Here is a 21,306-nt window from a genome sequence, read left to right as displayed (position 1 = left end):
AATGAAATGTTTCACGATTTGTACAATTAATGCACTCTCAGACAGCGGATTGGATCTGGCACAGTGTTCGGTTAACTGCACGTCTCCAATTGCAGCATTACTTCTGATTGTGCGTTTAATATGAATGACATAAAAGGGATCCCCGTTTTCGGTGTTTTTTTTTTATCTTCACATGACACCCTTTTAACTTTACCTTTCACCGAGCTGCATCTTAGATGAAAACGTTAAAAGTCTGTAAAATTGAGCAGCGTCCTATTTAACGCCTCAGCTGCTGTTTGCCTCAAGCATTCAAGCAGTTTGCTAGGGATGCTAATTAAATAAATTTCACTTGCCCTTCAATCCTGCTGTTTGTCGAATTAGCCCTCAACGTCCTTTCACTGGCTTTGAAAGAGACTCCCACACAAATTTTTCAACTCGAGCGTGTAATCGTAAGTATAAGGCCTACAATAAATCCGGTTAATAAAACAACACCCTAAACCTAGAAGCCAATTAAGAAATTTAACTAAACCAGAGTCTATTGAAGATTCGTTGACCATTAATTAGGGTTAAAATGGTTGACATGACTTTGGTTGTCATTATGGATAATGTGTATTTTGGTTGTTTGTGATTTGTTTATGGTGTTTATTTTAAGAACTGTTTTTCAATAAAAAAACAACAACAAATACTACAACATCGAAAACAAAGAGCCTTAAGTATAATTCGAGAGAAATATTTTGTTCACCCTGCCCTTTCCATTAGGGGATCTGTCTCTTCAGTTCGCCCACTCAATGCATCACGCTTGATTCCAGCAAACACGTTCTTGTGACCGTCTCTCGCTTACAAGGCAAAACCTAAAAAGGTACCCAAATTAAAAGTTTGAGTAGGGATTTGCGCAGACAGGCTTCTGCTGCAAAAGGAACAGATCAAGGTTAATCTGACAGTAAGGTGAAACGGAACCTCTTGGTTGTTGGGGTTTCTTTACACTTGAAGAAGGCCCAACAATTAAAATCTTTCGCCTTTTTGTTTTCAAGTGTGGAGAAGATGCAACAGCTGGAATGTTGCTTCTCTTTTCTATATTTCAGTGTGGAAGAAACCATTAGTTGTTAAAATCTAAAAGTGTTGATTATGGCTCCTTCAAAACACTCCGAGACTGTTGGGTGATGAACTGAGAATCGGCTTCACCGGGTTGGTTTTTAGGAAAGCGGGTCGTGGTGGCTGCGTGGTAGTACTTGGGGCTGGTGTGGTACCGGCTCCGAGAAACCCAGCCTCTGAAACCGAATCCTCTGGGTCTTGTTCATCTTGCTGCAGTCAGACTGTGAGGAGGACGTGCCGATATTTCGCCGAACACCAGCCACTCTCCTCCCTGGACAGCAAGGGAATCCTGACAGTTTGTCACTGGAGGATGCGGAGGTCGAGGTAATTCGAATGACGTTATACATTATAACGTCTTCATTTTAGGAAGGCCATGAAGGAAATTATTTTGATTCGCGTTATTTTTAACGCCTATGTACGGCTGTCTATTTAGCTATCTCTGTAGATTTATCTCTATCTGACGAACACCTTTGTCCATATTGGCTTTAGAAGAAAATACGAGTATTGTATTAGTAATAAAAGGCCCAGCAGCTGGAATCATAGGAGCTTCAGATGTAAAGTTCTAAAATTCACATAGTATAACACGGGAGGTATGCATAGAGAAAAAGGCTGCAGGAATGATTTGAACCTTTTCTTATCATCTCTATCATTAAGGGAATAAGATTGTGGTATTTGTGGTAATAACATCTTGCTTGCATCGATACTTGTGAGACTGTTGGATTTGAAGTAAAACATCATTTAATTGGTAGGAGAGCCAGAGGCAAAGGATGTGTTCCTGTTTTCTTGTGGCCATTAAAATAACAGGCCTTTATTGTGTTTTGTCACTGCACTAGGAGCTCTTAGAATCTGTTAGGACGCCTGTTAGGGAGTGCTGGACCAAGGACAATCCATCCCCTCAGAGCACCCAAGATGAGCTTGTCTGCAAGATATCTGATGACCTGGTGCCAGGAACCTTTGAAGCTCACAATGTGGCAGCAACAGCAGTGTCAGTGCAGATCAACTCCAGCCTGAGTGCAAGACCAGCTGTAGCAAGGGAAGAGGAGCCAGCGACAAACCATCAAACCAATGCTGACACATCTGCTGCGTTCCTAAGACTTGCAGAATCCCCTTCACTTGCCTGTGTCTCTGTTGGAGCTCAGGAGGGTGAGACATTAGGCACCAGCCAAGCCAGGAGGTCCAGGATTTCTGGGAATTGTGCCACAATACCGAGCTTTCCAGCTTCCGAGATTAACCTCTCTGTGAACAGTGCTGGAGAAGACTGTGCAGTGCAGAACAGTGGAGACGGTCCTGTGCAGGATATGCCTTCCAGGAAAACAAATGTTGAACCATCAAGTGGATTTCCTGTTTTATCCTTGGAGGTGAGTGACACCTGTGGTCTGATTTGACTTTGTGCTATAAAAGAGTTATCCAGCAGATTTATTAGGCAGCTGTCGAATCAGGCTACTTATAATGTCAGGTGGCTTATTCAAAAAATGATGTTGTGAAATTACACCATAGAGCATGAGCACACCCGGAATGGACTAGTGGGCACCCGCTCTAATGGAAAATAACATGCTTTGAATGAATGAGATCACCCTCTGCATCCATGATGGCTCGTATATACTGTATGGAGATATGATACACAACTGCACAATACTGCCCAGTGCCCCCTCTTATTTTTAATACAGTATGTCCCCATGGTCCCATTTATATGTATGGCTTATCTTATGTTTCCATGGTACAGTTTTAGAATAGGTTAATTTTCTTAACCAACAGTAAATTTTAGTACAATTTATCCATTTGTAGCATTACAGAAATCACCATAAGAAAAAAATATAATTATCTCACATGCCCCAAATGTTTATTTTCAGGTGTGCAAAAAGTAGATGATATGGAACTAAAATCTTAGGAGCTTATTCTCTACCTCATAAATGTACTGAATCAGAAGCTACACATTGACGGTTTCTTCTTTCCTGTGTTGGTTTTAGTCACTTGAGCAGTGGGACCTAGACGAAGTTTTACAGACACTGAAACAGAATGGACATCTGGCTTCATCTGCAGAAGATGTGACAACTCTTGAAACAAATACAGGTATTGACAAATTGAGATTAAATCACTGAAGTGTTCTTTCGCAGATGGAACAGGCACATTTTAAGGGCTTAACACTTTCGAGGAAAGATTTTCATTTTCTAGATGTCCTCTATAAACAGTTTGATGGAAAGCTGTGAATTTTTTAACACTTGATGTAAGATAAGGATCTGCTAAGACAAACATTTAACTACTTCATGCAATTGCATGACAAAGTGATAGGAGAATAAATGAATTTGAAATAAACACAAATTAGAGTAGAAATCAGAGGGTCAATGACAATGAGCCTACATTCAGTATAGGAACAAGTAAAAGTTAATTCCATGCAGAAACCCAGAACCTTTTCCTTACTTTTTCCTTTGCGGGTGATGCAACACTCCACTCAAAATGTTCAGTATGCTGTGCATTTTCAAATGTCTTCTTTACTCTCTTTGTGAATTTGTGTGTCCAGTACTAAAAGGAAAGTACTTAATGAGCTGACTTTTCAGTACCCTCAGACAGTGCTGTGGAGAAGGCAGAGGGGGCTCTGATGGAGAAGCTGACCGCCCTGTGTGTGAGGCAAAATGCAGACCGCTTATCCGTGAAGCTGAAGAATTCATCTTCTCAATGTCCATCAGATCTCCGGTAATAAACATGTGCCTTTAGGAGACTGTGGGGTGAAAGGGTGGTCTCTATAATAAACAGCCATGAGATAAACGCTTCCAGTTATATCTAGGATGTCTCAAGCAGGATAGTGCACTCTTGATCCTGAAGGGCCCAGTCCAGCAGGCTTTATAGGAGGGCAAAAAAATCAATGTCAAATACCATCGAACAATTAAAAAGTGATTAATTTACGTGCATATCAGACACCCTTTTTGAGAGTGACTTACATTATACACAACATTTATATTAAGTGCAATTATTGTATTAATGTTACTGTTCAGCTTATGGCAAATAGCAACACATTAGATTGATGTAAAAAGATTCTTGGAGCAATTTGTCCTATTTAACCAAGAGTTCGAAACAACAATTTAATATGAGCTGTTGGTGAGGCTTTGTGTTGTGCCTGGCATCAGTCGCATTATAATTTGTGTGCCATGGCGGGTGTCCATTCATGAGGCCGATATGAAGTTTGTACAGCCACTGTAAATTATTTCATTCATTGCTGTCTGATCATCGTCACTAATTATGGAACAAAATCTGCCGAAATAATAGCTGGCGTGTTATTGGTTAGCTATAAATAAAATGTAATAATATAGAGTGAACAGGGTCTGTTATTTGTGTGTCAGAAGTGAATACTGGGCCGAGCTGCAGGTGAAAAGACGAAAGGACTCTCCCACAGTCCACATTGACCTCCGCAACCCTGACCCTCCCAAACACCCCTTCTCTGCAAAGCCACTGGAGAGGCCAAGGCCAACAGAAAATGGGTATCTGTTTCGAATATCTCCTGCACGTTCTCCGTAATTTCTTTATGAACTCCACAAGAACAGGACAGAACAGGGCTACAGTACACATTCTGAGGGGTGGTAGTCAAGAGATATTGGGGCCTCATTTTATAAGAGTAAACAGTTTCTGAAATGTAGTCCTGTATTTCCCTGTGTTTTTTTGGAATCCAAAGTTATTTAATCCATATTCTTTTCACAGTAAACTCACAGGAAAGTGTTTGCTGCTCAGAAAACTACGTGAAACAAACAGGAGTGAAGCTTGTCCTGCACAAGCCAGTGGGAAACGGCAGGACACCGCTGGCGGGATGAAAGATCTCCAGGTCAGAGCACCAAGGAGAAAAAAGGAGCCTTGTGGAACCCAGAGCACGAGTGAGGAAGAGTCCCAGCCTCAGGGCGTAGCTGTAAAACCCCCCCAGTCTGGCCCAGAGAGTGAGCAGAACAGGTCGCAAGAAGAAAGGCTGCTCAGTGTGGAGAGAGCCAGCCCAGAGCTGACAGAGACACACACTGGCAACAAGAGGTACTTTCCTGTATTATTATTTGGTCTCTTAATAGTAATGGGTAAGATTTCTCCCAATGAACCCTACAGTCCCCTGCAAGTGTTCAGACGCTCCATAGGATGTCCCATTTTGTGAAATTCCAAAATAACATTTTCATGTTTTTAAAACTTAATATTCTATTCAAAACCTGAATGCTCAAACTTAAGATTTCTAAGAGTAAGAAAAGTTACAATAAATGTCAATGGAACTAAAGAGCAAAAATCAAATATGTTGATTGAAGTATTCATTCAATAATGAAGTCATTGGGCAGCCACGAGTCATTGTCAGCTTTCAAATTGGCAGATTTGCTTCTATGCTTAAGTTACTTGGGGTTTGCTTATGGGCAGCAGTTTTTAAGGTCTTTTCACAGATTCTCAAAAGGATTCAAGTCCTTCAAAAACACTTTCTTATTCTTAAGCCAATCCACTGTAGCTTTGGCCTTGTGCTTTGATTGTAAGGTGAATTTTTGTCCCTGTTTTAGATCTGAATCAGGTTTTCTGCTAAGGTTTGGTGCTCATGAATGCATCAGCATTTGCCACCATCATCCTAGACAGTGGGGATGATGAACAAAGATGGGTTTCAGATTTAATGCTTTGCATGTAGACGAACAATTTCCAGTTGTGTGTCTGACTGGCTTTCCACAGTGCTGCAGCCTCTAAGGACGCAGAGCGCAGGGAGCAACAAAAAGAGAATATCCGTCGACAGAAGCTTCACCAACACTTGGAAACCCTCAAACCAAAGCGATCAGTAACTGGCAGACAGCCTGCTGCTCACTGTACTAACGTACTGTATGACACTGTGAGTTATGCTGTTGTTTCTAGCAATGCTCAATGCACAGAGTCTAGAACGTGGAGAAGCTGCAGTTCTTGACTGGGTCTGTCTAGGAATCTATCAAAATTAAGGAGGACTATCACGTCCTCATGAAACTGTCCTTAGTAATCGGGTAGAAATTGTTCGATAGTCTCATCAGAGTGGAAATTCCTGGTCCAGAAGCAAATATAATTAAAGTGGTGATTGTCTTATCTCGGGTTTTCTGCCACAAGAGGTTTAAACTTGCTTCCTGCAGATGAGGCACAATCTCTTTGTTATATTGAAACTCAAACTTTCAATTAAGATAAACGATCTCATTACTGGATTAACTGTATGTATATTAGTTTAAAAGCATTTTCAGGTTTAGATAAAGATATCTTTGTTTCAAGGTGCCATAGCAAGATTGACCTGCTGAATTGCTCTAGATAATTAAATAGACCAGTGCAGTCGGTGGCAAAGGGACGCTGCAGCATGTCAAGGCCCAGAATTTGGTACCACTTGAAGGTCCGTGGTACTGTAGATCTGGTCAATTTTATTCTTTGTGATTAAAAACTTTTTCATGAAATAAACTAGATACTGGATTATTCGAGAGAGAGAAATTGTGCCTAGTAAAGAACAGAAGAAGCATGCAAGCAAGAGGATGCCAGTGTCACCATGCAGTAAAATGGGTTGCTGACTAATTGACTTAAATTGCCCTCCTGGAATGAATAAAGTATTTTGACTTGAATTGAATAATTAATACAAGGAGTTCAACTAGCTCTTTTGTGAAGAATCCCAAGGCGTTTGTTTCAATGGTAGGGCTAGCCAGCTTGTTCCTAACTCTCACTACCCTGTGTGTAAAATGTCAGGTAATCTCTGGGTCACTACCTTTCAGGAGGTTTGAATTCTTGTAGTGAGGGCTCTCATAACGTTTGCTATTCAAGACTAGTGATTCATGTCCTTTCAATTCTGTTAAGCATAGGAATTGGTCTTGCTACATTGTCCATCTTTGTAATGTGTCGAAGAATACAGGACACTATTTAAAAGAGGTCTTTGTAACTAAACTATGTTTTTATCTTTTTAAAGGAGGCCTCATATTTGCCTTCTATCAGCACTCTATCTGCGGAGAGTGAACACAGAGAGACCCTCCTGCTGACTGTGTCCCTGGCCAGTCTTGGGCAGGTGTCAGTTAGTGGTCGGACCGGTGGCCAAACTCTTGACATGGCGTTATCAGGATCCCATGTGTACAACTCTCTGGTGGCATGGTTTCTGTCTTTGGTGAGTATTTGACCAATAAATCAAAAACATTAGGGGTCATTATTATTCCTCCATTCATTATCAGAAAGCTGCTTATTCCTTGTAAGAACTGTGGCGACCAGAAGCCTATTTCAGAAGTATAGGGTATGAGGGTGGATCACATCCTTGGCTGGGTATCAGTCTGTTACAGGGAAATAGACACAGGCATGAGTTAGAAATACCATTTAATCTAGGCGGGATGTGTGTAGGAAGTGGGAGAAAATTCACAGAAGCACAAGGAGAACATGAGTAGGCCCTGCAGTGTGAATTTGAACCCAGGCCTTAAGAGCTGTGAGGCAGCAGTATTAACTGCCACACTACCATGCCACTCAGGTCATATTTATTATTGATCCAGATATGTCTTGACAAAGCCCATGTTGAGGATATTTTCAAATTGGTAGTCCTGTTCCAAGACTTTTCAATGTTTTTTTGATGGAAGCCTGTGATACGCTCAGCTTCTTGATTTTGTATTCAGATTCAATCTTCTAAGAACTGACCGTTAGAATTATGCTATAATGGAGAGCAACGGTTTCTAAAACCTATACCCGCACTAGCATTTAAGCAGCATTGTTAACTTGTGTGCCTTAATTGTAATTAAAATCCTTAACCCTTAAATTAAACAGGCTCGACGTTATTCATAAGAAAAATTAAACGGAACAATTCGTCTGTTAAAAAATTATTTTGTATTCCTTCAACACCAGTCAGCCAAAACTTTGAACCCCTGTCACAAACACAGCAATTAATACCCAGTTAGATTTTCACGACCACTTCTGCAAAATAAATGGTGGTCTAGTCATTGTCGACATTAAAATGCAACAGACTGGAAGAGCATTTCAAAATGCCTGGATCCTCGTGTGGGGAAACGAAGACTGGATTCCACTTGTCTTTTACAGGTGGGCCAGCGCCCGCTTGGCCGTGCTGGAGAAGAGCTGCACCCTCCTTTCTGGGTGGCAGGGCTGCAGCAGCTGTGGAGAGAGGACGGCCTGGCGCTATACGTGTGTGCTGCCTCGCCTGGAGAGAGTCTGCAGCACAGCAGGCGACACAGAGTCAGGACTCTCCTCTTTGCTCAGCTGGGGTGACGTGCCCATGGAGTCAGAAACTTTATCTTAAGTCCCAATCATTTAAACAGTGGGGTTTAAACGATTAAACCCTACTGTTAACGGGACTTACTTAACCTGGCATTCAGAACCATTTCTGATTGCTCTGCTTAACTTAGTGGAGAGCACATAAGCCTGCTTGGCCTGTTGCTATGTTTCACAACAACGTTTGTGCTATAATTTGATTGAATGTACAGTATCTGTACATTTGATGGGATGTCGCAGAAGCTAATGTCACCTATGAGAAAAAATATTTCATGTTTGAAAAGTGGACAATGAAAAGATTTTGACAGAAAAGAATTATCCCGGAAGATTTTTGTTTTATCTGGCTTCCTTTTTTCATAGTCGTTGACTTGCTGATTATTATAAAGGATGAGAGGATACGTCCTTTCACGTGGTGCAGTTTGTGCAATTTTTAAAAGCTGATACTGTATGTTTTCTGAAAATGTTTACGTGCATCAAAAAAAGGGTTGTATTTACAATACAAACATATGGTTTGATGTTATGCTACTAAAGTGTTATTAGCAGGTATCTAATTATCTTTTTTGAATGATAGGAAGCTACATTTTAAATACATTTGTGTTTTCAGAAGAGAGAGGGGGAGAGAAGCACTTCAGTGTTCTACCAGCGGGTCTGCAAGTTCCTATCCCAGACCTCTTTGCACGCTGTTGTCCCCTGGGCACAGGACCTGAATTTTCTCCTTGCCAAGCAGTCATACCCCCTGCATATCAATGTGCCCTCTGCTCGCCTCGACAGCTTTATCTGTGTCAACCCTGAGAGGAAGGTAAGAGATGCTGGCTTTTTCCAGCTCACAGCCTGGGGTTTAGCATATTTCTAAACATTTTAAAGGACTGTATGACCAATAGAGTTGTAGTTAGAAGAGTTTATTTTTCTCCTGTCATTAAAATAGAAAAAGGTGTACTCTGATTTACTGATAGACTGTTTTGGGTGTTTTACAGAGACCTGCTATATCTAGAACAGCAGAAAAATTGCAAACCATAATTCAGCAAATACAGTTCATTTAGTTATTAGATGCTGTTTATCTAAGGATTTCATCTAGCCTTTATCTAAATGATCTTGGGAAATTGAATGTAACTAACTTGTTCCAGACACCCATAATGTTCTGTAAAGAAGAGCACCCTGTTTGCAGTCACATTCTCTTAATTTTCAAGAGTTCTTCGGTAACTGGTTGTAGTATAAGTCCTGAACTGTCCCTCTTTAAACTTTATGGCAATGGTGTGTGTTAAACCTCAGAGTGTAGTGTCTAAGAGATCTATTCTTACTTGGTGAATATTGTTCAGGCACTAGAGAAGGCCTTTGGGATGACTCCTGGCTTCTACTGGCAGACTGTGGAAATAGAAGGACAGATCTGTGAGAGTGCAGGAGAAACAGCAGACAGTCAACACCCCAATACTGAGGTACGCTAGAAAGATGAGACAACTTATGCCCATCTTTGTGCTGCAGCTCTAAAGTCATTGAAAGGTTAAGTGGAGGTTTTACTTCCAACTAAATCATCACTTTTTTTCTGATAATACAGATCCTTTAGAGTTAAATTATTTTAAACCACTGAACACTTTATAGTTTTTGTTTGCTAATATGATTTATTATCCTCATTAAGTTCATTTCAAACATGAACTCATGCAGAACAGTTATATAGAACTATGGTAAAATATCTCCTGTGGAAAATGTATGAAAGCAGATACTTGACTATTCTCATACCACCATCCCTATTTACTACAGTATGTGTCGTTTCCAGGTGGCCATGGCTGTGGGCTACAGCACCCTCTTTGAGGATCCTCTTGTGATTCTCCACACTCTGCAGCTGCTCCTGAGCTCTAACCTAGATGTCTGTGGACTTCGTCTGCTCTACCCAACACATAGTCTGCTGAAAAACAGCACAGGTACAGGATTCTGAATGAGAATGTTTGTTATATGGTATGGGTGAAGAGAGGCATCAGAGGCATTGTAATGTAGCAATAAAGAGTTTTGGTGCAATGGCAGAGGAATTTAATGAGTATATCTCTCAGATGGCACAATGTCTAAAACTAAACAGAGGAAATAAGGGATAAATTAAGAACATGACAAAGAATGTGATTGGAAATGCAATGTTCTACTATATGAAAATTTTAAAAAAGAAGCCATGGGAGAGAAAAAATAGACTAAATAAAATCCTTTATTTCAATGCAAAGCCTTTATTTTATTCACTAGATGGCAGCAAAGTAAAGTCTTCTACAGTAAGAGGGTTCTGCCCGTTCGGGTACGTTTTCTGCCTCAGGACACCATGGGTGACCAGTGACACGACTCTGTGTTTCTGCTTCAGGATGCCTGCCCTCAGGGTATGAGCAGAGCTGTGCCCCCAAGCCTGTCCTTGCCCTGGCTTTCAGAGGGCCCAGAGCTGCTGCAGTGTGGCTGGATATAACAGGCCCCTCAGACCCGCGGCTAGCCAGCTTGACCGACCCCAACTCGATCAACGCCACGCACTGCTCCAGCTCGGACAGGCCCCTGTTCTACACTCCCCGTCTGGCCAGTCGTATCCAATGGGGGCTGTGCATTTGGTTTGGGGGGAGAGTCCCACTGGGTGGAACATTTGACGCGGGACCACAGAATAGCACAACTGTTCCAGGGTATGGGTGAGTACAGCGTGCTTTCTGAAGAGTCTTCAGTCAAAGTGTGGCTGCTTGGCTCCAGATGCCATCTTGGAGATCATGTTACTTCAGGCTTTTGACAAGAAACACAACTTTAGGCACAAAGGAAAGAATTCCCTACTGAGCAAGCACTTTGTTTATTGGGTGGCAAGTCATTAGAGATCATGCATTGCGGTTTGATCAAAAAGTAGATACTACTGCATCACGGATATGGCATCAGAGAATGTTAGCTACAATTGATCTTGACTCTTGATTGACCACATTGGATAACTGCCAAACAATAAATGTCAGGGCTTTTGCTATTCACTATTTTTTTTTAATTGAAATATTGGTTCGTTTTTTCATTTATGGCTTCCCAAATCTGGGCTTTTGTGGTATTCAGCTCCACTTCCCACTACCGCCCTTTCTTCACCACAGAAGAAGAGAAGGGGTATGCATGGTTGTGCTTTAGGAGTGTCAACTTCAAAGTCTTGTCAAAGACTTCAAAGAGTGCGGAATTTACATTGTGCTGCTTGTTCCACAAAGGTCCACCACCGTTCCGTCCTTCCACGCCCAAGAAGAGAAATGTGGTGATGGAATGGCAAGTTCCTCAGGCTTAGCCAGGCCTCCTGCTGCTCTCTGCTCTACAATCACAGGTAATGTTGCTTACCAAACAAAATCTTTTGCATTTTATTTTCAGTGTATGGCATAGAATCATTGCAATAACCTAGAAATATTGTCTTAAATAAAAGTGATGCTCTGCTCACTGGGGTATCTAAATCTACTCTGAACAAACTGCAGTATGTCCAAAATTCAGCAGCCAGAATTCTGACCAGGACTATCCTGGAGTCCTTGCACTGGCTTCCGGTCAAATTTCGCATAGACTTTAAACTCCTCATGCTCACCTATATGGCTCTGCATGGCTTTGCACCTCAATACCTGTCTGAACTATTATCGCCCTACTCCCCACCTCGCAGCCTCCGCTCTTCAAATTCTGCCCTCCTTACTGTCCCCCAAGCCCGTCTACATTGTATGGGCGACAGGGCCTTCTCCTGCTATGCCCCCAAGCTCTGGAACTCTTTGCCCAAGGATATTAGAAAGTCACCTTCTCTAAACTCCTTCAAATCCAGACTCAAAACTCAAACCTCTTCTTCAGAAAAGCCTTTACTTAACTGGTTCCATTCTTCACCCCTCTGCTCTTCTTAGTACCACCTTCCATGGTCTCCTCTATTGTTATTGTTGTATTGTTGTAATTGTAATTGTGTCTTATCTTTTGAATTCTTCTTATTTATTGTTGTAGTCTTCTTATTTATTGTTATTGTCATTCTGTAAAGCGCTTTGAGAAGCCACCTTTAAAGGCCCTATATAAAATAAAGTTTATTATTATTATTAAATCCAAACCCAGGATTCCCAAAATTAGGCCATTGTTCTTTTTACATGCTTGAAAGTGCTACAGAGGTGCTATATGACATTACCATTTTAGTATCAAGGTCGGGAATTCCTCGACCAGAGATGGCAAATTTTGATCATCACAATAATAAAAGGTTACCGACAATTGTATGCCAATCTGTGGAGATTGATTATCCAGTTGTCAGCTAATGATATAGCTTGGACTAAAAATCAATCATAACTAAGCTTACATGTACAGTATATGTCTCAAAATGTGCTCTGAAAGGCTGTTTTATTTGATGCATTCAGAAGTCAGTGTCCCAATACTATTGCTTGCTTTGGCTAAAGCAGTGTCCTCTGCTTCCCACATAGTGGACGTCTTCTTGTTGGTGTCTCCAGCCATCCCTCCTTGTTGCTATGGAGATGTCCTCGCCGCGTGTGTCAAGCGAGGCTACAACATTCGAGGCCTGCAGAGGCTGCAGCTCTCTCCCAGACGAGCCCAGGCCTTGGGGCTGACTGGCCCGCAGGTAACTATTAGTCCTTACAACCCAAGGGAACCACGGTGCGTATTATTAAATTGAAGAGGAATTGCTAGGTTTACAGTATTAACGTAGTGCAGCAGGAGTGGAAAACAAAATTCACGCTATTTGTCACAGTTGACGGGTTTCTTGGACCCTTATGGCTGACAACTGCTGCTTTTAAAACCTAAATGTGCTTCTGAACAGAGCAGTTTTCTATATCGCAGCAATATTTTGTCATTAACGTTCAACATCATGATATGCTTACCAATTCATTTTAAAATGCTTGTGAATTTAAGCTTCTATACGTCCTTAAAACATATTGGAAAAATAATCTAAACCTGTAATCTAACATACCTGATCTCGCTTTCTTTGGAATCTGTAGGTTTTGGTGTTTTGCTCTCCTCCACCTTTCCTGGATGTTTCGAATGAAAAAGAGGAGGATTTCCAGGTTGACTTGCCATCCCACTGCCTGATTGTTCTCCTGAGGAGGGAGCATGCCTGGCGACACTGTTCCAGCCTTCTTGCAGGTTACTGACCTCTGCATCAAACCTTCCTTAGGATGGAATGAGCTGCTGCACTGGAGAGGATGCCATTCCCACACTTTTCCTTTTCCTACAGGGTTGATGAAGGAGTTTGCAGAGCAGGGTTTGCTGTCAACCATTGGCAGCAGGCTCCCCCCCGACGTCAACATAGATCCAGACCTCTGCTTCCACCCGGTGCGTTACAGTGACAGCCTGTTACACAGCCTGGGTAAGTCAGAGTTTCCACTATTCCCAGTACCAAAGATAAGGCTCTGCAAATGTTGTTCAAACCATTGTAAATCCTGCACCCGCTTCACATACAGTAATGTATGTCACATCAGTTCACAGACTTTAATTTCCCTATGGCATCTTCACTGCAGTCCCTTATGCATTATAAAAACTCGTTCTGAGTCTTTATGATCAATGACAGACACACAAATTCATATAATTCTAAGAACACTCTGACTTGTGTCTGCAGGCGGCTCTATGTGGTCGGTGCCAGAAGGTGGCAGTATCTACCTGGACATGCTGTCAGTGTGCAGCTTTCCTTCTAACCCTGAAGTGGAGCAGGTGGTGATTTTGACCCTGACCAGCAGAGACATTGAAGGTTCTGGACTGGAGTTTCTGCGTACGATTCTGAGAGGAGAAGCCTCCCAGGCAGGCAGCCCAGCAGGTACCCTCATCCTCAGTCAGCAGTCGAGATGTTGTTCAGGGTTTACTCACAGACTTTGAATGCTATCAGTCTACATACATTGTGAAGGCAATCTTTTTGTGGCATTTAATTTTAAATCTGGTTTTCTCAACTAGTATTCTGTGAGACTTCAGAGACTATCCTGGGATCCCCACCTACAAGGGTGGCCTTTACCCTCCAGTCTAGAACAGCAACAAATCTGCTCTCAGTGTTTTGTGGTACATCCATTCACCTGTCGTTAGCTTCTAGGATTCCCAGCCATGTTGTTGAAGCTGATACCATTTGCTCCTTGCAAAAAACAGCTGAAAGAAATCGATTAGCTACTAGCAACCAAGTCAGCTAGATGGGCTGAATGTCCTCCTTTGTCAGCTTTTCTAATATATATAAACTTGTATAATATAAATACAATAATCAAACTGACATTTGTAATGTTTAATTAAAACATTGTTTCAGGAGAATGATTTCTTGATAAGGGGCCATCCAGTCAAAAATGGTTTAGAAGTACTGCTTAGTAATTTAACTGGCGATGCTGTTAAATAACTAGTCTGTGAAGCAACGTTTGTGGTATTCATCTTTTCTTTTTTCACATGGACTTATACAAGATACTTGCGATGTCATTTGGCCTATTAAAACTTCTGCATATTGTACACTCTGTACAACAGACCAATTTTAGAAAAAATATATACTGTATACTGGCTGCCATGTTCCCATGGACAAGCACAGCACACCTGAGAGGCCCTCAGTGTACCTCAGTGTGACTCTGTGATGGTGTGCATGCGCCCTTTGCTGGACACCTTTGATGTTAGTATCTTCTGGCCTCTGCTGCATTGATTGTGTAGTTCTTACTATACAGTTGTTTGAATAAGCCAAGTATGTACAGAGCTTGGTTCTAAACTAATCTTAAAGGCAGGCATTGCCCTTTGTTGTACATTTGAATGACTTAAACTGTAGACCATGTGTCATGCCTGTCTCCAGCAGGTCCCAATGAGGGGGGATTTGAGCTGCTGGCGACGAAGTGGCTGCCAGAGCTGACGCGACTCCAGGCCCGGGAGGTCAGCCCCTTTGAGGTGGGGGACCGGAGATGGAGGGACAGCTTAGCAGCACTAGCATCTGTGCCAGCCTTGGTTTGCGCGCTGAGAAGGGTCAATGCTTTCGCTGTCCTCCGGCAGCTGCTAAAAGACACTGCTGGCAGCCTGGACAGAGTGATGTCGCCCACCCCTGAGCTGGCCTTCCGCCAGGCTGCCCTGTTCTTCACGGACAAAGAGCTGCTCCCAGGTTCTGCTTTAACTCTCCATAGTGCACTAACGGGTTTGCAGAATGGGCTAGAAGTGGTTTTCAGATATGAGTCAAGAGATGGTATGACGATTCCTTTGGTAGTTCTGGTATCTGCTAATTCTAAATATTATAGGTTGCTTATAAAATAACTGTTTGGAAAAGGTGAATTTCAGAACAAAGAAATGAATAGACTTGGGATAGACATTGGGACCAAGAGAAAACATTCCAGTAGACAGAGGGCACAGCATAGGCTTTATGTGACCATTGTTTGGGCTCATGATGGACTACATGTAGGGAAACACACTCGTGCACAAAACTGTGTAGTTTCCACCGTTCTTGTCTATTGGAAGTGATGTCCATGTGAATCATAGTTTTCATCATACAGATGTTTGACTTTTGTACCCTGAAATTCTTCTAACCTAGATCACAGTGCCCGTCCATTACTAAGATTCCTGCCTCCTCCCAGAAAGTGCAGCCCTGTTCCAGGTAATCATGGGATTCCCTTTTTTCCCTCCTATACTGTATACTGGCTGTATACAGTATACAGACGGTAAATGGTACCGAAGCATTCGGTCCAAGTCCAACAGACTACGGAACAGCTTCTACCTCCAGGCAATAAGACTGCTAAATAGCCAACCTGCAGCTCCTTCAGCAAATCACCTGTAATGACCATGGACACAGTTTTCATTGTATTCAGCATAACTGCACTACTTGTATATATTGCATACACCAAGGACACATAGCACATAGACACATAGTAGCTCTACTCATATTGAGTTTTATTCAATTAAAAAAACGTAACCTCAATTTTGTGCTTTTTGTGATTCTCGTGAGCTCGCAGAAAAGACATTTCATTGCCAGCAACTACTGCTGCGCGCCGTATTGTTGTGCATTTGATAAACAAACTTTGATTTGATTTTGATCTGATTCCTAGGTGTTAGCAGGGATGTGAAAAACACACATCTATTCTAAATCCCATGTGTATATGAAAAATAAGTGATTCTACATTTAAAAAATGTGAACCTTATTTTCTTTGTAGCAAGGATTTACTTCGAGCAGATACTCTGATGGAATAATTTAACTGAATTTAGGTTTTTAAATTTTCTTATGCTAGGAAAGCAGCAGTGGAGGGACTGGCCAGAGTCTGTCTTCAGTTGCATGGTAGAGGGTAAGTAATTACAAAGGCCTTTTTTGTAAAATAATATGTCAAAGACATCCTACCCAAACCTGAAATCAGATCTCATAGTAACATAAAAGAGATTTTGATGCTGCAGCACAATTGTTAAACCCTGTATGTAGAGTAATTAGCTAGATGCGTGGTTAATCAAACTTCAGAACCGGGAGCTGATTTTGAGTAATGGTGTTCTGTAGACCCTGAGCCCCTCCTCACCGTGGCTCTGTTCAAACCTGGAGTCTGGTGCCGCCCCTTCACCAAGATCCTCAGCAAAGTGCGGCAGAGCGGCTTCTCTGTGGTTGGCCTCAAGCTGGTGGTGCTGGACACTGGGAGGGCTGCTGCTGTGACGTCTGCTGCGGAGCGACAGGTTTGGCACCCCGACGGTCTTCGGACAGCGTTGTGTTGATTCACTGTCTTGTGATATTATGGTCTGTTACTGCGGCGGTATCAGATCACGAATGTGACCATTAATGCAGAGTGCCTATGTAGTTATAATAATAATAATAATAATAATAATAATAAACTTTATTTTATATAGCGCCTTTAAAGGTGGCTTCTCAAGGCGCTTTACAGGATGACAATAACAATAAATAAGAAGACTACAACAATAAATAAGAAAATTTCACAAGACAGGACACAATTATAATTACAACAATACAACAATAAAAATAGAGGAGACCGTGGAAGATGGTATTAAGAAGAGCAGAGGGGTGAAGAATGGAACCAGTTAAGTAAAGGCTTTTCTGAAGAAGAAGGTTTTGAGTCTGGATTTGAAGGAGTTTAGAGAAGGTGACTCTCTAATATCCTTGGGCAAAGAGTTCCAGAGCTCGGGGGCATAGCAGGAGAAGGCCCTGTCGCCCATACAATGTAGACGGGCTTGGGGGACAGTAAGGAGGGCAGAATTTGAAGAGCGGAGGTTGCGAGGTGGGGAGTAGGGCGATAAAAGTTCAGACAGGTATTGAGGTGCCAAGCCATGTAAAGCCTTGTAGGTGAGCATGAGGATTTTAAAGTCTACGCGGAATTTGACCGGAAGCCAGTGCAAGGACTCCAGGATAGGAGTAATGTGAACACTTGTACTAGACCTGGTCAGGATTCTGGCTGCTGAATTTTGGACATACTGCAGCTTGTTCAGAGTAGATTTAGATACACCAGGGAGCAGAGCATTGCAGTAGTTGATTCGGGAGAATACAAATATGTTGATCAGCTTTTCAGCCACAGTTAATGATAGCATAGGGCGTAGTCTTGCGATATTTCTAAGGTGAAAAAAAGATGTTTTGACAGTATGCTGTACATGTGGGTCGAATGTTAAGCCAGAATCGAATATAACCCCAAGGTTTTTCAATTTTGATTGAAGCTCTAGTACAGAGCCATCTACAGACAGGGTTACAGGACTGGCTTTACGAAGTTGATGGGGGGTACCAATAAGCATGACTTCAGTCTTGTCACAGTTAAGATGAAGGAAGTTTTGAGTCATCCAAATTTTTATGTCAGAGATGCAGTTAGATAGAATAGAGACAGCCACGTCAGTGTCGGGTTTGGTATGGATGTATATTTGAGTATCGTCAGCGTAAAAATGAAAGCTAAGGCCATGTGATCTTAAAAGCTGACCAAGTGGGAACATGTAAATGCTGAAGAGCAAGGGGCCCAGTATTGAGCCCTGGGGGACACCAGACTTGACAAGACCGATTTCAGACCTGTACCCATTGAGAGAGACAAAGTGACAGCGATCAGTGAGGTAAGACTTAAACCATTTGAGGGCAGTGTCAGAGACTCCAAACACAGTCTCGAGACGAGAAAGCAAGATGTTATGGTCAACAGTGTCAAAGGCAGCACTGAGATCAAGAAGGATGAGTATGGAAAGAGAACCAGAATCAGAAGCTATTAGGAGATCGTTGGTGACTTTGACTAGGGCGGTTTCTGTGCTGTGAAGTTGACGGAAGCCAGATTGGAGGGGTTCGAAAAGGTTGTTTGTCATGAGGTGGTTATGTAACTGAAGTGTGACAGCACGTTCTAGAATTTTAGAGAGAAAGGGTAAGTTGGAGATGGGGCGAAAGTTGTTAAGATTGTCGAGAGCCATGTTAGGCTTCTTTGGCACTGGGGTAATAGCAGCAGTTTTGAGGACCGTTGGTACAATGCCGGTTCTCAAGGATTCGTGTATTATATTGAGGACAATGGGACAGAGAGAAGAGAAACAGGACTGGAATAAAGTGGTGGGAATGGGATCTAAAATAGATGTGGTGGGTTTCATGCGCGTAACTAGTTTGTTTAGGGATGTTGAGTCAAGAAGAGAGAAGCTGGAGAGACGGGAACCAGAGAAGTTGGATGAGGAGGGAGGAGGTGTGGAAATTATATCCGTAGTGGAGAGAATGTGATGCCGGATGTTGTCAATCTTAGAACTAAAGAAATCTAAAAATGTTGTAGTTGGCTGGAGAATTTAAATAATTCTCTTAAACTGTTCACCTTGAATGAAATTTGGAACAAATTCAGATAGACCATGGAGACTCTTGAGGGTATTGAACTGCTGCATTAAGCTGTACACCTTTTTATCTACATGCACGCCATTACAGACACAGAAGAGAGCTGCACTGTGCTGGTGTTGGTAATATGAGGTTCCCCATGGACACAGAAATGAAACAACTAAATAATCCTCATCTATTCAATTTCAATTAAAACAATGTTTTTAAGTGATTTTTCTAGAATTAGGTCAATGGGCTAATGTCAGTATGTTATTTAAACAGCTTTGGAGTTTAATGAATATACTGCAATAGCAATATCCTCAATGTGACACTGTCTCAGCAGAAGTCTGATGCTCTGGACGCCCATGTGCAGTACCTCACCTCAGGCCCCTCCCTGGCTCTGGGGCTCCAGAGGGAGAATGCAGTGAAGAGGTTGCTTGACTTGCTGGGACCAGAGGACCCCTGTGTAGCTCGAGCCCAGGATCAGTTTCTGTGGAGAGCTCATTATGGCACTGACCTGGTTCACAATGGAGTTTATGGTGAGCAGAACTGCAGTCTTCTTGTAGCATGAAAACTGCCCTGTGGAATGCAGAGAAATCTGGTGCATTCTTTTGACAATGAAAGCACATCTCCCAGGGTGCTGCATCAACGCCCTGTGCCCACCATTTGTGTATACGATGGGTGTCATGCATGCAAGGACCAGGCACACAGGTGCCATTAGTTTTGCATTTGGACCAATTTTAATTGCTAAATTGTGGAGAGGTTCTTTTAGCTGTGTTGCTTTGAATGAAATGAACCAAAGCCAAACAAATTTTGTATTGCTACCTTGCTTTCCAAGCATTTGAACAGTTTTCCGATGTTCCAGGCTCCAGGTCATACCTTCAGGCAATCGCAGATGTGAAGATGTTCTTTCCTGAGGGCCTGTGCTGTGCGGAAAGCACATTAATGAAGCACGAAGAGGTGCGTTTCTCCGAGGCAAAATAACAAATGGTTTTTGCTCTTCCCTTGTTACATTGTGGCTGCACATAATTTACAACCCTAAAGGGCATTTTCCCCTATAGAAGATATATTCAAGACTGGATTGTAGAAACACAAGTGTGGCTTTACTTTAGCCAGAGGTTTTCACTATACACCCTTAGTTTTGTAGATTTTTGTCTCAGATGATCACATCATGAATTGTTAAACAAGTTTGTATTACTGGCCACTTTGCAGGTTCATAAAAGTTTTAAGCAGCTGTTTTGTGTTTGTTCTCCCACATTTTGGCCAGACCATATCTAGTTTGTTCCTAATGCCTACCATGCCTTTTTAATGAAGTAAATTGTAAAAATGGCAAATGTTCTGGTTTATGGCTTCAACGTTAAAGAAAATTACTACTGGCTTGAATGTTGTGGTCACCCTTTGTCACAGTCGGAGACTAAGACTTCACTAATAGATCTTGGCTTCAAAAATGAACAATTTGAAAGATTTTAATCACAAAATGTAACTTTTCTCAGATACCATGTGTGACCTCTGACCTCACTGTCAGCACAGAACGAATAAAAAGTTACAGGATTGCCCTGCACACAAGAAACACTGACACCATACCCCTGATCACAACCACAGGACTGAAGGGAGGTAAGACAATCAAGCTCGTTTTCAGGACTTTACCCAGCACTGTGGTTTGTTCTTCTTGTATCTAGCCAAACGCATCTGCCTTTATCAGGACCAGACTTTAGTCAAACTTCATTAACTAAATCTACTGTAAAGCTAACCAACATTCGTTTTACATCTAAATGTTACATGTTTCCCATTGTCAAATTTGTATGTTAAGAGAATATCATAGCTGTACCTTGCAATTTTCACTGTGCTTGTCTAAATACCCAGTGTTATGGCAGCAGTTCAAGCAGGAACCTGCTGCTGTTCCCTCCTAGTACTGTTTCTTTGTGTGTGTGTGCGCGTGTCAGAGCCCTCTGTGCGCAGCGCTCTCTGCCAGACCACCTGCCTGCTCATCCCAGCCAAGCTCCTGCAGTCCCGCCGACGAGCCCTCGATCTCGAGCTGGTGGAGCAGCTGCTGAAGAGAGCCTGCCACCTGGTGGCCGGGAGACTCTGTGTGCTGGACACCGAGCAGAGCAGGCTCATTGAAGAAGCACTGAAGTCACCCCAGGAGAGCACCTCGGTGGTGAGTGCACATCAGTGTCCAGCAATGTTAGCCATCTGTGTCCTTCTCTTTTATAACAAATTTAACTAACTAGGTTTAGGAAGTGCAAATCTAAGGCAGACAACAGGGTCACGCAATACTTCCATTGCTTTAATACAACCAGCACTCTGGTACACAGATCCTGTTCCAAATTAAATAAAGCAGCTGGTGGTAGTGAAATTCTGCTGTGAAAGAAAAT

At 42.3% G+C, this 21,306-nt stretch overlaps 1 protein-coding gene across 10 annotated transcripts in view; it reads left to right on the top strand.

Moving 5' to 3' along the window:
- LOC148645121 (dynein axonemal assembly factor 8) overlaps nt 1–21,306 on the top strand; it is a 31,821-nt gene that overhangs the window by 8,538 nt on the left and 1,977 nt on the right. For 7 of the 10 annotated variants that reach the window (XM_088612567.1, XM_088612568.1, XM_088612562.1 and 4 more), the window contains 27 exons: nt 1,288–1,395; nt 1,905–2,429; nt 3,039–3,141; nt 3,627–3,762; nt 4,407–4,544; nt 4,762–5,079; nt 5,743–5,896; nt 6,974–7,165; nt 8,077–8,229; nt 8,870–9,064; nt 9,582–9,698; nt 10,037–10,181; nt 10,601–10,910; nt 11,308–11,355; nt 11,451–11,560; nt 12,666–12,820; nt 13,197–13,341; nt 13,433–13,564; nt 13,814–14,008; nt 15,002–15,301; nt 15,725–15,787; nt 16,416–16,469; nt 16,673–16,842; nt 19,275–19,470; nt 19,797–19,891; nt 20,425–20,545; nt 20,875–21,089. In XM_088612567.1, the coding sequence (XP_088468693.1) occupies nt 1,288–1,395; nt 1,905–2,429; nt 3,039–3,141; nt 3,627–3,762; nt 4,407–4,544; nt 4,762–5,079; nt 5,743–5,896; nt 6,974–7,165; nt 8,077–8,229; nt 8,870–9,064; nt 9,582–9,698; nt 10,037–10,181; nt 10,601–10,910; nt 11,308–11,355; nt 11,451–11,560; nt 12,666–12,820; nt 13,197–13,341; nt 13,433–13,564; nt 13,814–14,008; nt 15,002–15,301; nt 15,725–15,787; nt 16,416–16,469; nt 16,673–16,842; nt 19,275–19,470; nt 19,797–19,891; nt 20,425–20,545; nt 20,875–21,089 (4,593 nt within the window). The remainder of the gene's footprint in view (nt 1–1,287; nt 1,396–1,904; nt 2,430–3,038; nt 3,142–3,626; nt 3,763–4,406; nt 4,545–4,761; nt 5,080–5,742; nt 5,897–6,973; nt 7,166–8,076; nt 8,230–8,869; nt 9,065–9,581; nt 9,699–10,036; nt 10,182–10,600; nt 10,911–11,307; nt 11,356–11,450; nt 11,561–12,665; nt 12,821–13,196; nt 13,342–13,432; nt 13,565–13,813; nt 14,009–15,001; nt 15,302–15,724; nt 15,788–16,415; nt 16,470–16,672; nt 16,843–19,274; nt 19,471–19,796; nt 19,892–20,424; nt 20,546–20,874; nt 21,090–21,306) is intronic. The other 3 variants (XM_088612563.1, XM_088612570.1, XM_088612569.1) reach the window with 3 other exon arrangements.

Source organism: Lepisosteus platostomus, chromosome 19 (assembly GCF_059453375.1).
Source record: "Lepisosteus platostomus isolate fLepPlt1 chromosome 19, fLepPlt1.hap1, whole genome shotgun sequence".
Lineage (NCBI taxonomy): Eukaryota > Metazoa > Chordata > Actinopteri > Semionotiformes > Lepisosteidae > Lepisosteus > Lepisosteus platostomus.
The sequence above is the reverse complement of the archived record's forward strand: the minus strand, read 5'-3'. Positions and strand labels throughout refer to the sequence as shown.